Below are 14,123 nucleotides of genomic sequence, written 5' to 3' on the forward strand. Positions count from 1 at the left end.
GTAGAACTTGTTGAATTTAATGCTGAGAAGAATAAAAGGAAAGTATTACAATTATTTTATAACTACAGTATTTCCTGCAGAGGCCTAAAAGCCTATTTCCAGAAATGTTATCTAAATCTGAACACGGTGTTTGTGTCCCAAGGTGTACATTAAAAATGGTATATATGCAGGAACATCACAGGTTGCCAAATATAGTGATTTTTATTCAGTTTTTTTTAGCATTTATTTTTTTATCCTCTTAAAGACAAGTAAGAGGAGTAGTACTAGGAGTATTCTTGCGGTCTTTAATGCTGTAAACGGCATTGATGTGTTTTTTGACATTATCACTCCCATTAGCTGGTGTAATTTTTTATTATTTTCTCTGTTGCCCATTATTTTGCCTTTGTTTGGCTTAGACTGCCTATAAGTGGACAGATGTCTATCCTTTTCCTATTTGTTTATCTTCGAGACCAGCAAGACTTCAGCAAAATCCCATGAGTTTCACCTGCAACATGGAAACAGTGAATAACATTCTTCCCCATTACCTACTGAGTTAACTTAGGCTTAACCCCTTAATGACCGGGCCATTTTGCACGTTAATGACCAAGGATTATTTTTTGTTTTTTCATGGTCGCATTCCAAGAGTCGTAACTCTTTTTTTATTCCGTCGACATAGCCGTATAAGGGCTTGTTTTTTGCGGGACGAGTTGTATTTTGTAATTGTACCATTTTTAGATGCTTATAACATATTGATTAACTTTTATTAACTTTATTTTAGGAGAGAATTGAAAATAAGCAGCTATTCCAGCATTCATTTTCACGTTATAAATTTACGCCGTTTACTATGCAGCGTAAATAACATGTTAACTTTATTCTATGGGTCGGCACGATTACGGGGATACCAAATATGTAAAGGTTTTATATGTTTTTCCTACGTTTGCCCAATAAAAAGCCTTTTAGAAAAAAATTACTTGTTTTTGCATCGCCGCGTTCCAAGAGCCGTAACGTTTTTATTTTTCCGTCGATGTGGTCGTATGTGGGCTTGATTTTTGCGGGACAATGTGTAGTTTTCATTAGTACTATTTTGGGGTACATAGGACTTATAGATTAACTTTTATTTAATTTTTTATGGGGGGAATGGGAGAAAAGAGAGAATTTTGACTTGTTTTTTGCGTTTTCTTTGGACGCCGTTCATCCGGCGGTTTAATTAATGTGTTCATTTTATTGGTCAAGTTGTTACGATCGCGGGGATACCATATATGTGTATGTATGATTTGTTTTGACAGTTTTACTAAATAAAACCACTTTTTGGGCCAAAAAAGTAGTTTTATTTGACTTTGACTGTAATTTTTTTTATTTATTTTTTCACAAACTTTATTTAACTGTTTTACATTTATTTTTTTAGTCCCACCAGGGGACTTCACTATGCGATGTGCCGATCGCATATATAATGCTTCGGTATACTTCGTATACCAAAGCATTATTGCCTGTCAGTGTAAAACTGACAGGCAACCTGTTAGGTCATGCCTCTGGCATCGCCTAACAGGCAGATGCTGAAGGCAGACCTGGGGGTCTTTGTTAGACCCCCCGCTGCCATGGAAACCCGACGGCGACCCGCGATTTGTTTGCGGGGGCGCCGATCGGGTGACAGAGGGAGCTCCCTCCTCTGTCAAACACATTAGATGCCGCTGTCACTATTGACAGCGGCATTTAATGGGTTAAACTGCCGGAATCGGAGCGCGCTTTGATTCCGGCAGTTGCAGCAGGAGCCAGGCTGTGTATAACAGCCGTGCTCCTGCCGCTGCTCGCGTGGGTACAGTCTCAGTACCCGCGCCATCACAGGACGGATATATCCGTCCTCCTGCGCGAACTAGCAGCTGCAGAGGACGGATATATCCGTCCTTCGGCGTTAAGGAGTTAAAAGGGGCTGCTTTCCTGTTTTCCCACATACACACTCGCCACCACAGGGAGACCAAACTTTTTACAGCTGTAAATAGCTTTTGTTGATCTCATTAAAAGCCGTATACAGATAGCTCACGTAGTGGCGGCAAACACTATATCAGGGTACCATCTATATCAGTCTGTATATGGCCCCTCTTCAAGGGCAGTGTGTGAACACAGCGAGAGCTCCCTCCCTCCCATGTGGATGAAAAAAGAAACCACATTCTGATGGTCATTCAAGGAGATATTGCAGGCCTACGGCATATGGTAAATACTGCTTAGCTTCAAATTTTTTTTTTAGAAAAGTGGAGTTAAACTGTAAGTGAGTTCATGGGGAGCTGGTTTCTATTTCAGCATGCCGGAATGGTTAGAAATTGCAAGAAACTAAACCACTCATGAAAAGCAGATCATCAAGTTACTGACACACATAGACTGAGCGAAGTGATCCCCGGAAAAGTATTCGCAAGATCCACTTTTAGACTAGGATTACACCTAAACTTTTAATAGTTCACTACAAAGTATTGCTCTTATACCGCTGTTCATAGAAATGCAGCTTGAAAATCTCCTCAAAATTGCTCCAGTAAAGCGAGTCAGAAGCGTATTTTTTCTTTAATCGCTGCATGCTGGAATTTTGATTTTAAAAAGTATTAGCTACTGTACTCCTTTCCTCCAAGGAGTAATATAAAAACCGTTCGGATTACGCTATAGAAAAAAAGTCTTACTACAAAAAGTCTATGTTGCCCTTTGTTGCATTTACTTTAGGAATTAAAAAAAAAACAACATACCAGATATGAACATTGAAGCACATTATGATTGGTAGGTGTTCAACCTCTTGGGCCACAAGTCTTTTCAGAGAACGAAGGCACTGTTGTGTTCTAGTTCCCTGTACAGCGGGTGGCCGGGAGTGTCACTGTGCAGGGAAAATCACTGAAACAATTGGTGCAGGTCCCGGCGGTGACCCATAAATCAGTAAATGAAGGCATATCCTAGTGATATACCATCACTTAGTTTAGTTGGAAACCCCTTTTGTTGGTAGTATATGAAGTATTCCGATATAATACACATCGTCTATCAAGACAAACAAAACAGTCACAGCATGTCAAAAACATTCGAATCAATGGATCTGATATATATACTATGGCCCACATTTATAAATCAATTTACACCAGCTTTTGGCGTATACTTTGTCATCAAATTTGGAAATCATGTTGTGTGCTATATCTGTACACAACTTTTTGAATTCTCATGTCACTTGCCAGATTTGAAAGGTGCAGAGAATAGTGTGCTTGACTTTCAGGGAGTGGGACTGGTCCCAAAGTTTTATACAGATTTAGTAAGAAGAAAGCCAGAAAATGGCCAAAAATTTGGTACAAATCTACTCCTGATCATAGCAAAAACAGCTCAGCCACAAAGCGGTAAGCCACGCAAACTCACAGAGCGCGACCGCCAAGCACATGGTGCTTAAAAATCCCATCCTCTGTTGTATCCCCACAATAACTTGGGAGTTTAATAAAATGGGTTTCTATGTTCGAGTAGCTGCTCAAAAGCCGAAGATCACCATCCTCAATGCCAAGCTGGAGTGGTGTGAGCACGCCGTCACTGGAAGCGTGTTCTCTGGAGTGATGAATCACGTTTCACTATCTGCCAGTTTGATGGACGAATCTGGGTTTGGAAGATACAAGGACAACACATCCTACCGGAATGTATAGTGCATACTGAAAATTTGGTATAGGAGGGATAATGGTCTGGGGCTGTTATTCAGGGTATAGGTGAATGTTTGGGAGGAATTAGAAGATCAATTGTGAGCCAGACCTTCTTGTCCAACATCAGTGTCTGACCCCACAATTTCTCTTTTGGTTGAATGAGCACATATTCCCACACAAAATCTTGTGAAAAGACTTGCCAAAAGAGTGAAGGCTGTTATAGCCACATGTAAGAGGAATAAATATGGGTGCACCGAGTGTTTCTGTGAATGTAATTGTAATTTTACTTTCTGTGTCTTTTGGATATCCTGTCAGTTCCAGTGTCTTCAGTATCTGCATGTGCAGCCTCCATGTTGGTGAAGCCTGTGATCTGATTGGATGAAACTTTCCAACTGACAAAGGATGTCAGTTGATGCCGGTAGAGAGAGAAGGGAGGATGTGCTGGCTGGGTCTGGGTATATAGTTAAGTGTCATGAAGTACCTCAACCCCTCCAGTAACAGATAACATGCAGCCGTGGCATAAAATAGTCAGAAAAGATGAATGTTAATGCTGCTAAAAGAAATATCTAAGTACAACAGCCATTTGAAAGCGGCTGCCATTGGCGATGCTCAATGTGCCCTTTTCTCCATGGACATGAGGGATCTTTCAAACTCTATTAAGAACTGAACATGGCTGTAAAGGATTTACAACTTGCGTAAAGAGCCTATAGATGTGAGTTGTGTATCTGCCCCTAAATCTACATACAGACTGTGACTGCAGCCATTTCTGTCTCAAGTAACTGTTATGTTTCATGTGAGGATGTCCCCGCATCTTGGGTATAAGATCATACTTCAATAAATAATTGTTTGTGTAACCACTGCATTTTTCTGTGAGACGACTCAAAGGTTATAAGAGTGAGGAGATACTCTATAAACAGCCCCTTTACACACAACAGGGGCTAAACGTAATATAAATGCCCATGGTTTTACAAAGAGGTGTCCAACAAGCTCAATAGGTGTGATGGTCAGGTGTCCACATACTTTTGGCCAAAAAGTGTATTTATACTATGAAATATAGTATGTACAAGTACTGTATGCCAAATTTGTATCATATACTTTATTACAGTTCTGTACGAGTTGGAGCTTTTAAGGATGACCATGTGCATGGGGCTTTAAGATGATGTCCCAGCAGTTATTCGAACGCTGAATCTTTTAACCTAAAGTCTGGCAGTGCTGTGAGCTACGGACTGCAAAGCCAAGCCGTTAAATGTCGGGATATTATGTACAGTTCTGCTTAAATGAACAGGTAGGAATGAGCAGCATGTGAAAGAGAAATGTTTGCATATCTGAGTGAATGGGCACGCTTGTAAAACCATCAAGCCACACCCTGACTGTACACAATACAATGCGGGTAACAGACTGACGGCTTAGCAACCACTTTGTGTTGTCCAGAAATTCATACAGCAACTTATCTACTCAAGTGAGAACTCATTGCTCAGAACCTCTAATTTCGGAGCAGAGACGGTGAGACAATGTGCATTTTGTGTGCGTAAGTATATGAGAAAGTTCTAACGTGCTGTCAGAATCTGTCACGGTATATAGTAATGCATCAGACTGCACATTGGAGCGCGTAGCATGTCATTTTAAGGGGCAGTTTCTATATATAGGACAAATTAGATCTGCAATAAAAATTCAATTCAATCAAATTTTATTAACAACTCTATAATTCTCAGTATCTTGAAAGTTCTGTATTTCTTTTTGTAAAAAGCACACCTTGGGTTCTCAAGTAGTCTTCTCAAGGAAATTCCCCAGGATAGCCACTGTTTTACTGAAATGAAAGTGCTGCTAAATTGTTTGTTTTCATTAATAACCATATATCTAAAAATAAAGTTATAGGCACAATACCAAGTAAACTACATTATTCTATTTTCCAGATCCTGCTATTCCAGTTAAAAAGTGGGTGACAGGATAATTGGCATGACAAACGTAGTCATATTCAGTTGTCGTAATGAGCATTCGAATATCTAAAGAGACCTGGGAGATACAGTATGTATAGCACAAAAAATATACTATTGAAAGCAAAGGCTGAATTGGTTGCTATGGGTTTCCGCATAAACGAAGACATGGGCATGCAATATGAGAGTAAAACCATATAATAGTTCCATAATCATAAAGTGTGTAGCATACGTGCCGGTCTTTGCTGCCATCACTGAACCACCAATGAACTCAAGGAAATCCTGGAGAGAAGCCCACTCTTCTGAGTTAGCCAGACATTACGTGCAGGCGGGTAGGCATGTATGGTAACATGCCACCCATAGTACTCTATGCGACCATACTGTACCTCCGTATGCCTCTGATTTTATACAGAAGCATACAAATGTTTCTTTCTGTCAGACTCCATAGAAATGTGATAAAAACTAAAAACTAAATTTTTGGCATGTTCCATCAGATGTACGGAGTATTCTGTCCTAGAAAGCTTACTCCGCGTAAGTACAGGTATTTGCTCCTAATACCAGGATTTATCCAGAAGTTATTTTCCATTTACCTGAAGATATTTTATTTGACCAAATATCACATTACAATGTAAACAATTCTGCCTTCTGTACTTATTGCTACTTTTACGTGTCATGATGACGTGGCCACTTGTTTAACAGTGTGTAGCACTAAGCAAGAATATCCCTACGGTATATTTGTATTGGATGTCTATGATTGTCTGCTAAGTAGGGCACTTAAAATGACATGTTTGACCTGCATGCATGACGGATTTTTATTTGATCAGTCAAGATTAGAATTCTTCTTAAGTGGCAAATTACATGATGTCATTGAGTTCTAATCCAACACTATGTAGCTGCATATTAGAAGGAGAGCAGATTGCAGCATTGGAGGAATGAGCCTTGGAGTCCACGTCTCGTGGTTAGGACCAAGGAATAAAGATATGAAGCAGACGCAGGAACTGGACAGATGTCTTTACGAATTTTCCAAATGTATGTATCACTGTTGTAACGTCATTTCTGTAATTATAGCAGTTTAATGTAATACTTCATTTCTTATATAATTATAACATTGATGATTCATTTCCAATTATACATTTAATGCCAAACTATAAGTAAACACTTGACTTTTTAACTATTTAACTGGCATAGAGAGCAGATTTATATCACGTTAGGCAGGATCAGACACCAAAAACAGAGGGCTCCTGTGCAAGAACAGTATATGAACCCCTTGTTTTTCAAGTCCTTATTTAATGACAGTGGGGTGCTAGGCAATAGCCACCTCCTTTATATTGTTTAAGAAAATCTTTCTCTGGTGTGCCAAACCATCAGTAATTGTGAGACCAGGATTGGAGTGAGTGTAGTCCCTTACATGTTGTAGGGAGCACTATTATTGTTTTTAAGGTAGCAGTGCCCCCCCCCCCTTAGCCTGCAGGCACCCTATGCATATGATATGTCCGCCCCGATGGTAGGTGTTATATTTACCAGTCAAAGACATGAAAACTACGGTGGGAATTTATTCATCGCTTTGCACCTGTTTTTTTGCCGAAAAAAGTCGCAATATTTTCGTCTTTTCTAGGCACTAGTCCATTTTGAAAGTGCTACAAAAAATGGACATGGCCTCCGCCTTTTCAATAAATTTACTAATACTGAAAGCCAGAAAATTGTAAAATTTTTAGAGCAAATCTATAGCAGGCACATATTTCATTTTCTGGCTTGAATGCCAAATTTATTATGACGCGTGCGCCTTTGAATAAATTAGGCCAGTCTTAATAAGTCTGTCCTTATTCACACCATTGTGTTCTAAACCTCAGCAAGTGGTTGCAAAATACGGTAAAGCTTCTTTAAAGAGAACCTTTCACCTCCCCATACATGTGCAGCTGAGTGCAGCATGTAATGGGGAGCGCTGAACAAACCCTGGGACACTTTAAAAAAAATTCTACCTCCCCGTTATTTAGATATCGGTGCCGTTATATTTGGCGCCCGAAATGTAAATAATCCCCTGAACAGTCAACGGGGTGTGTACTGGCAAGGGGGCATGTTACTATGGCTGTGACACTGTCCAATCAGATATGGACAGTGTTACAGCAAGAGCGAGGAGAGAGTGTGTGTGTGCACGCGCACGCACACACTGTCACTCTCACTCTTCAGCTTTCAAGATTAGTCTTCTGCCGAACTGGCAAGGGGGTGTGTCACTGCTACGGACAGTGTAAGCTGTGGAGAGGAGAGCGCGCATGCGCGCTCTCATCTCTTCAGCTCTTGCAAGAGATCAGGCTTGTATTTTCTGACGAACTGGCAAGGGGGCGTGTGTCTGCTACGGACAGTGTAAGCGCTCCCCAGCTCTTACACTGTCCGTAGCAGTGACACACCCCCTTGCCAGTTCGGCAGACAAAGTACAAGACTGATCTCTCACAAAAGCTGAAGAGATAAGAGCGCGCATGCGTGCTCTCCTCTCCACAGCTCTTACACTGTCCGTAGCAGTGACATGCTCCCTTGCCAGTTTGGGTGAAAAGACTGCAATTGCACACTCTCTCTCCTTGCTCTTGCTGTGGCACTGTCCATATCTGATTGGACAGTGTCACAGCCATAGTAACACGCCCCCTTGCCAGTACACGTCCCGTTGATTGTTCAGGGGGTCATTTAAATATAGGGCGCCAAATATAACGGCACCGATATCTAAATAACGGAGGGAGGTAGAAAAAAAATGTAAAGTGCCCCAGGGTTTGTTCAGCCCTCCCCATTACATGCTGCACTCAGCTGCACATGTATGGGGAGGTGAAAGGTTCTCTTTGACCCTTTCATTGATGCCCCTGTGCCCAGGTTAAATTTTCCATTTTTGATATGCACTTACTTAAACGATAATATCTTTGGAACTGCTTTGAATATCACAACTATTTTTACTTTGTTTTATACATGACTTATGAGGCTTTCATTTTCTAGATTAGTTTAATGAATTGTTTTTAATTTTTATTATGAGCAGAATAATCACAAAAAATGCGGAAAAAATAATTTTTGTAATTTTTTAATATATGTTTATCTATGTAGACGCACGCGTCGATACCAATCTAACAATAAAAACACCAGGATTTGGCTGTGGCAGGAAGTCTATGTAATCCGCCACTGACGGGGGCTTAGGGGAAAATAAATTACAATGCTGAATGCGTTCTTTAATATTAACTGTAATTAATTAGTGGCGGATTACATAGACCATAGGCCCAAACTTGTTCCCCCCTTCTCCACCGCAGCTCTGCCACGCCGTAACTATTATTAACACCACCTTTTTGTGCAATCATTAACAAATGGGTGTTACGATTCCCCTTGTTAATGGGCTGTGTCCCTTCATACTGACAGTCTCCAACCATTGCTGACAGTATCACACTGTGCAGGGACACATCCTCCTGGCAAGGGGAATGGTAACACCCATTTGTCTATCAGTCCTGGACTGCACAAAGACTTTTTATGAAATACAAGGATTTCTTATAACAAACATGTCAAGTCAGGAGAGGTGACAGATTCTCTATAAATCCAGTGACTCACAGGGGACAACTTCTCAGATTCTAGTAGGGTTTTTTCCTATTTTCTTCTCCATCCATTACAGACCTCATGACAACTTCTCCTGGGCACGCTCCATTTCTGCAGAGTTTGCCACTCAGATGTCTTCGGCTCCTCACTTTTCCAACATTTCCACACCTATAAACGAAGATAAAATTATCATGGTGCCACACACTACGCCCCTAAATATAATAGTATCATACACTGTGACCTTAAATATAATAATAACCATACACTGCACCCCTGATGAAAAATAGTACTGAACACTGTGCCCCTGAATATAATTGTGTCAAACACTGTAAAGTAAAGCAGCACATAAGCAATGCCCCTTGTAGATAGCACCACACACAGCCCCCTGTAGAAAGTGCCACCCCCCTGTAGATAGCATCACATACACCCTCCTGTAGATAGCACCACACACAGCCCCCTGTAGAAAGTGCCACACACCACCCCTGCAGATAGCATCACAAACACCCCAATGTAGATAGTGCCACGCACAGCCCCCCCGTAGAAAGTGCCACAACCCCCCATGTAGATAGCATCAAACAGCCCCCCTGTAGATAGTGCCATACAGCCCACCTGTTAATAGTGGCACACACCCTCCTATAGATAGTACCACACACCCCCCTGTAAATAGTGCCACACAGCCCCCCTGTAGTTAGCGCCACATAGCCCCCGTAGATATGGCACACAGCTCCCTGTAGATAGTGCCACACATACCTGTCCCCTTTCCAGCACCGCCCTCTTCACCAATGATGCGGGCCTGGTCTCTTCTGACGAGGCTGGATCCATCGGAGTGACGCAAGCGGAGCGATGACTTAATAGCGCCATCACAGAAAAACGCCAAATGGCGGGGAAGGAAACCGATGGTTCCCTGGCTTTGCCAGCGAAGTCAATTGTATTTGCGCCCAATGGACGCAGATACAATTGAGTCCAGAGCCTTCAGCTTTGTCGCTGTTTTTGCTGTGATTCACAACAAAAACGTGACAAAACTGTAATGTGGTCTTTGGGCGGCCATGGGCCCCCCTGGAGCTTCGGGGCCCGACCAGCCCCATGTAATGGACCTATGGGAATCCGCCACTGGCCACCGTTCCCTCTTCTAGTTGAACTTGACTAGACATACTCTATGCCTTTTGCAACCATACTGTTACTATGTTATGTTTGTATGTTTCAGATAATGCCTCTGACATGTGACAACTTACAGTCTATGGGAAGAGGTAACAAAGACATTGATTTTTCCCACCTACTTTCTCAAATAAAGTCTGGTTTAGTCTATGCTCATTCTTTTGAACTTGCATGTCTTGCATATATATCTTTTTGATCAAAGATGGTTTGTTTAGAATGTTTGGGGCCTACATAGTATGTGTATAGTAAAATACACATAATATGTTAACTGCATCAATGGGTGGTAAACACCAAGTAAACAATGATAATGACGTTTAATTATATTTGATGTTTCCTGTTAACTAGGGAAGTATATATGGTCTTAAATAACTCCCAAATGTTTGTGTCATGTACAACAAAGAAACAAGTACAAAGTGACTGCAATTACATTCTGTAAATAAGTTTTATGCAGAAGCTTACTGGAGTCTAGTGACCCTTTATTTACTGATTTTAAAATCTTAAAGCCGAACACAATGCTAAACAACAATGTTCCAGTGACAGAAACTGACATTTTCTCCTAGTCACAGTGGTGTGCTTTGGGGGGTTCCCTCTTCTAGCGATTGGTGGGGGTCCCAACGGTCGGACAACCACCGATCTATCATTTATCACCTATTCAATGGATAGGTGATAAATGTGAATGGAGATGGAGAGTTAGTACTTATTGCCAGGCTATGTGAAAATTGAAATGTCTAGCTACTCCACTGCACAATTACAAAGCAGTTTGATTGATATTCCCACTGCAAAGTTTACATGTATACAATGAGTTGGTGTAGATTGCGTAGTGTGATTGTGACCTACGCTACAGTTTCTTGAAAAAAAAAAAACACTAAAACATTGTAAATACAAAAAAGAATTCTCGCAATTCGCCCTTAAATATCCTATTTTGCATTAATCCTATCCTGTCTCATATTGCAATCAAAACTTAGAAATACATAAAGAATTCTTGTGTATGTGTCCCAGGAAATTGGCTACCCCCTTCCTCGTCCTCTTCCTTACAATCCTGTGTCTGGCTTTAAGATAACTGGCTGCACAAGGAGACTTCGCCCTACTGCCCTAGGAGACAAAAAAATTTAACCACCCCCTTGGCTAAGCGCTGTCCCTCAGCAATCTACCAGCCTTAGGCTACATTCAGACGAGCGTCGGCAACCTCGGACGTGAAAAACTGCCGTTTTTCATGTCCGAGGTGCACACGTGCGGGACGCTTTTTTAACGGATCTCCCATAGACTAGAGTCTATGGAGGGATGTGTGACACGCAGGAAAATAGGACATGTCCTATTTTTTCACGGACCCTTCACACATGAAACAACGGTCATGTGAATGGCCCCATTGAAATACATGAGCCGTGTAATGGCCATCACACGGATGTGATACACGCTTGTCTGAATGAGCCCTTAAGGATACAATTTTCACCTGTGTTCCCTACAACATTGTTTCAGGAGCATGCAGAAAATCCTGAAGACTGATAAAGTGTGGGCAAGCCGCATCCATTTCTAGGTTTAGTTTTCTTTTAATTAGAGTGAGCCCAAACCACCCCAGGATGTTGGAAGGAAATATATCAACCTCTTGCCCCTCCTTGTCATAGGGCATGCCCACAACACTCTCCCATAGAAGTTAAGAAGTCATCTTCTGACTTAGGTTTTTTATGTCCAGGTGCCAGCGGTAAAGAAAAAAAATCTGTAACTGCTATTACAGCAGCTTAGGCAAGATTGTTGCCCACATAATCATGTAAAAATTAATAAGGTGATACATTCGCTTTAATACCCACATTTAGTGGGTTATTATTCTAAAGTAATATACAGTATGTACATTTAATAAAGATAATGTGGTCATCTTTTCTTTAACCTCTAAAATTAAGCTACAGGATCATGAAGTGACAATTCATAACAAAATACCAAAGATGTTGTATATATATTTTTCAGGCATACATTCATGGTGGAAAACCACATCCTGGACCCTGCACATCATTTTGCAACTGTAGATGGAACATATTTTTCAGGAATTCTCTGGCTATAATGGAACATTAGTAAAGCCATATTATTGGCTCTATCCAAACCAGAATTGTGTGAAATGTCCATATCATATCAGAACAGGAGAAGACTCCCGGGTTACTTATGGAGAGTTCTATGAAGCATTTGGATTTCCATATGGACCAACAATGCCTAAAAATAAACAACTAATATTTTATGAAATAAAAGCTTTCAATGGAGCTGTCATACAGAAGGGCCAGGTTACAAACTGCACTCATGCCAACCTTCACGCAGAGTCCATGTTGTTTGAGAAACAGGGATATCTAGACACCTTCCTCTACCAGCATAACCCAGTTGGCTACTTAACTCTTTACGCAAACTTTACTCCCTGCAATGAGTATGGACATTGTTGCATCAGTAAAATATATGATTTATTACTAAGGTATCCAGATATGCGGTTAGATATCTATTTTTCACACATGTACCATGTTGCAGAAGAGTTTCCTGCTTCTTTTTGGAACAAAGAAGCCTTAAAGAGTCTTGCTGGTCACTGGCCAAGAGTAACGCTTAATCCCTTGAGTAACGGAGTTTGGAAAACTGTTCTTTATGCTTTTGTAAAAGAGGTTCCAGAGAGTACCCTGTACCAACCCATTTTGCCGGCTAGGGCTTCTGCCGACAGTTATAATGCACATATGATTCATCTTATCACTGGGATTAGGCCTTATTTTGTTGACACTCCTTCAGTTTCTCAACCTCAGGAAACGAAACGCCTTCCAGAGTATCAAAGAGATAAAATGAATTCAAATTTTCTTCCTCAGCCTCAAAATGGCTTCTTCCAGTTCTATCCCTGGTTTGCTCCCGGCAAGCCCTTCATACCTGCATCAAATGGTCGAAAGGAAGATGCTTCTAAACCCACACAAATTGTCCGACATCTAAACATGCCCATGAATATAAGTGGAGAAATTAACTCGAATGACATTGTACCAAATGCCAAAAAAATAAAGGAGGTTTTAATCACTGAACAAGTGGTAAGAGAAAAGGGTAAAGAAGCTAAAAGGAATAGAAGGAATAAAAACACTGATTCTGTAAAAAAATCCAATCGCTAAGGCCATGTTCACAAGGCATTGATTTGCCACATTTACATGCATTGCCGGCAAAATGTTAATGGTTTCTGTCAGGATTTTGGCATGGAATCTGCACATAAATCAAGACAGAATTTTCAGCGTGTGAACATGAGATGTTGACAATAAAAGATAGATATTATTTATGCAGCACATGATACAGTAACTATGTGCACAGGCAGCAACAATTTAACGAATAAGATTTTTTTAAGATGTAAGGTTTGTTTTGTCATAGATTTTATAATATTAAGAGGGTTTTCCACTTTGCTCCTATGTTTATGACATGCAGGTGGCGATTATTTGGCAATTTTTCTGTCACAGTATTTTATCGCAATGGCCAGATGCAATGTTGCAAAGTTAGGGTATAAGAATTACGTTTAAATAGGTAAGGGCTATGTACATCTATGCAACTATTTCTTTTTATCGCTTCAACATATCTAAAATAAAAAATTAAGCAACTTTGCAACTAGTTGTAATTTTAAAATCTCCTACTGTTTTGTTTATCCAACTCCTATGCAGACCAATGTGTCTCCGTGGTTACAGGTGACAAAAATACTCTGTGTGTTGTCTCATACTACAGTCATACTTCCATGCATCAGTACCTTAGGCCCCTTCAAGATCTCGTTTCTTTACTACGTTTATCATGTACGTCAGGAAAGCTCTCAATGTACACGATGAACGTGTCCACTGGGCTCCATTAGCCTGACGGAGGACAAAAAGGTGCC

The 14,123-nt window shown here is 40.7% G+C and overlaps 1 protein-coding gene across 1 annotated transcript; it reads left to right on the plus strand.

Annotated features, from left to right (window-relative positions):
• Positions 1 to 10,323: 10,323 nt before the first annotated feature.
• APOBEC4 (apolipoprotein B mRNA editing enzyme catalytic polypeptide like 4) lies at positions 10,324 to 13,817 on the plus strand. Its single transcript, XM_075832256.1, has 2 exons — positions 10,324 to 10,362; positions 12,230 to 13,817. Exon 2 carries the CDS (start codon positions 12,289 to 12,291, stop codon positions 13,381 to 13,383), a length of 1,095 nt encoding a protein of 364 aa, XP_075688371.1. The 5' UTR covers positions 10,324 to 10,362; positions 12,230 to 12,288; the 3' UTR covers positions 13,384 to 13,817.
• Positions 13,818 to 14,123: the final 306 nt, after the last annotated feature.

Source organism: Rhinoderma darwinii, chromosome 7 (assembly GCF_050947455.1).
Source record: "Rhinoderma darwinii isolate aRhiDar2 chromosome 7, aRhiDar2.hap1, whole genome shotgun sequence".
Lineage (NCBI taxonomy): Eukaryota > Metazoa > Chordata > Amphibia > Anura > Rhinodermatidae > Rhinoderma > Rhinoderma darwinii.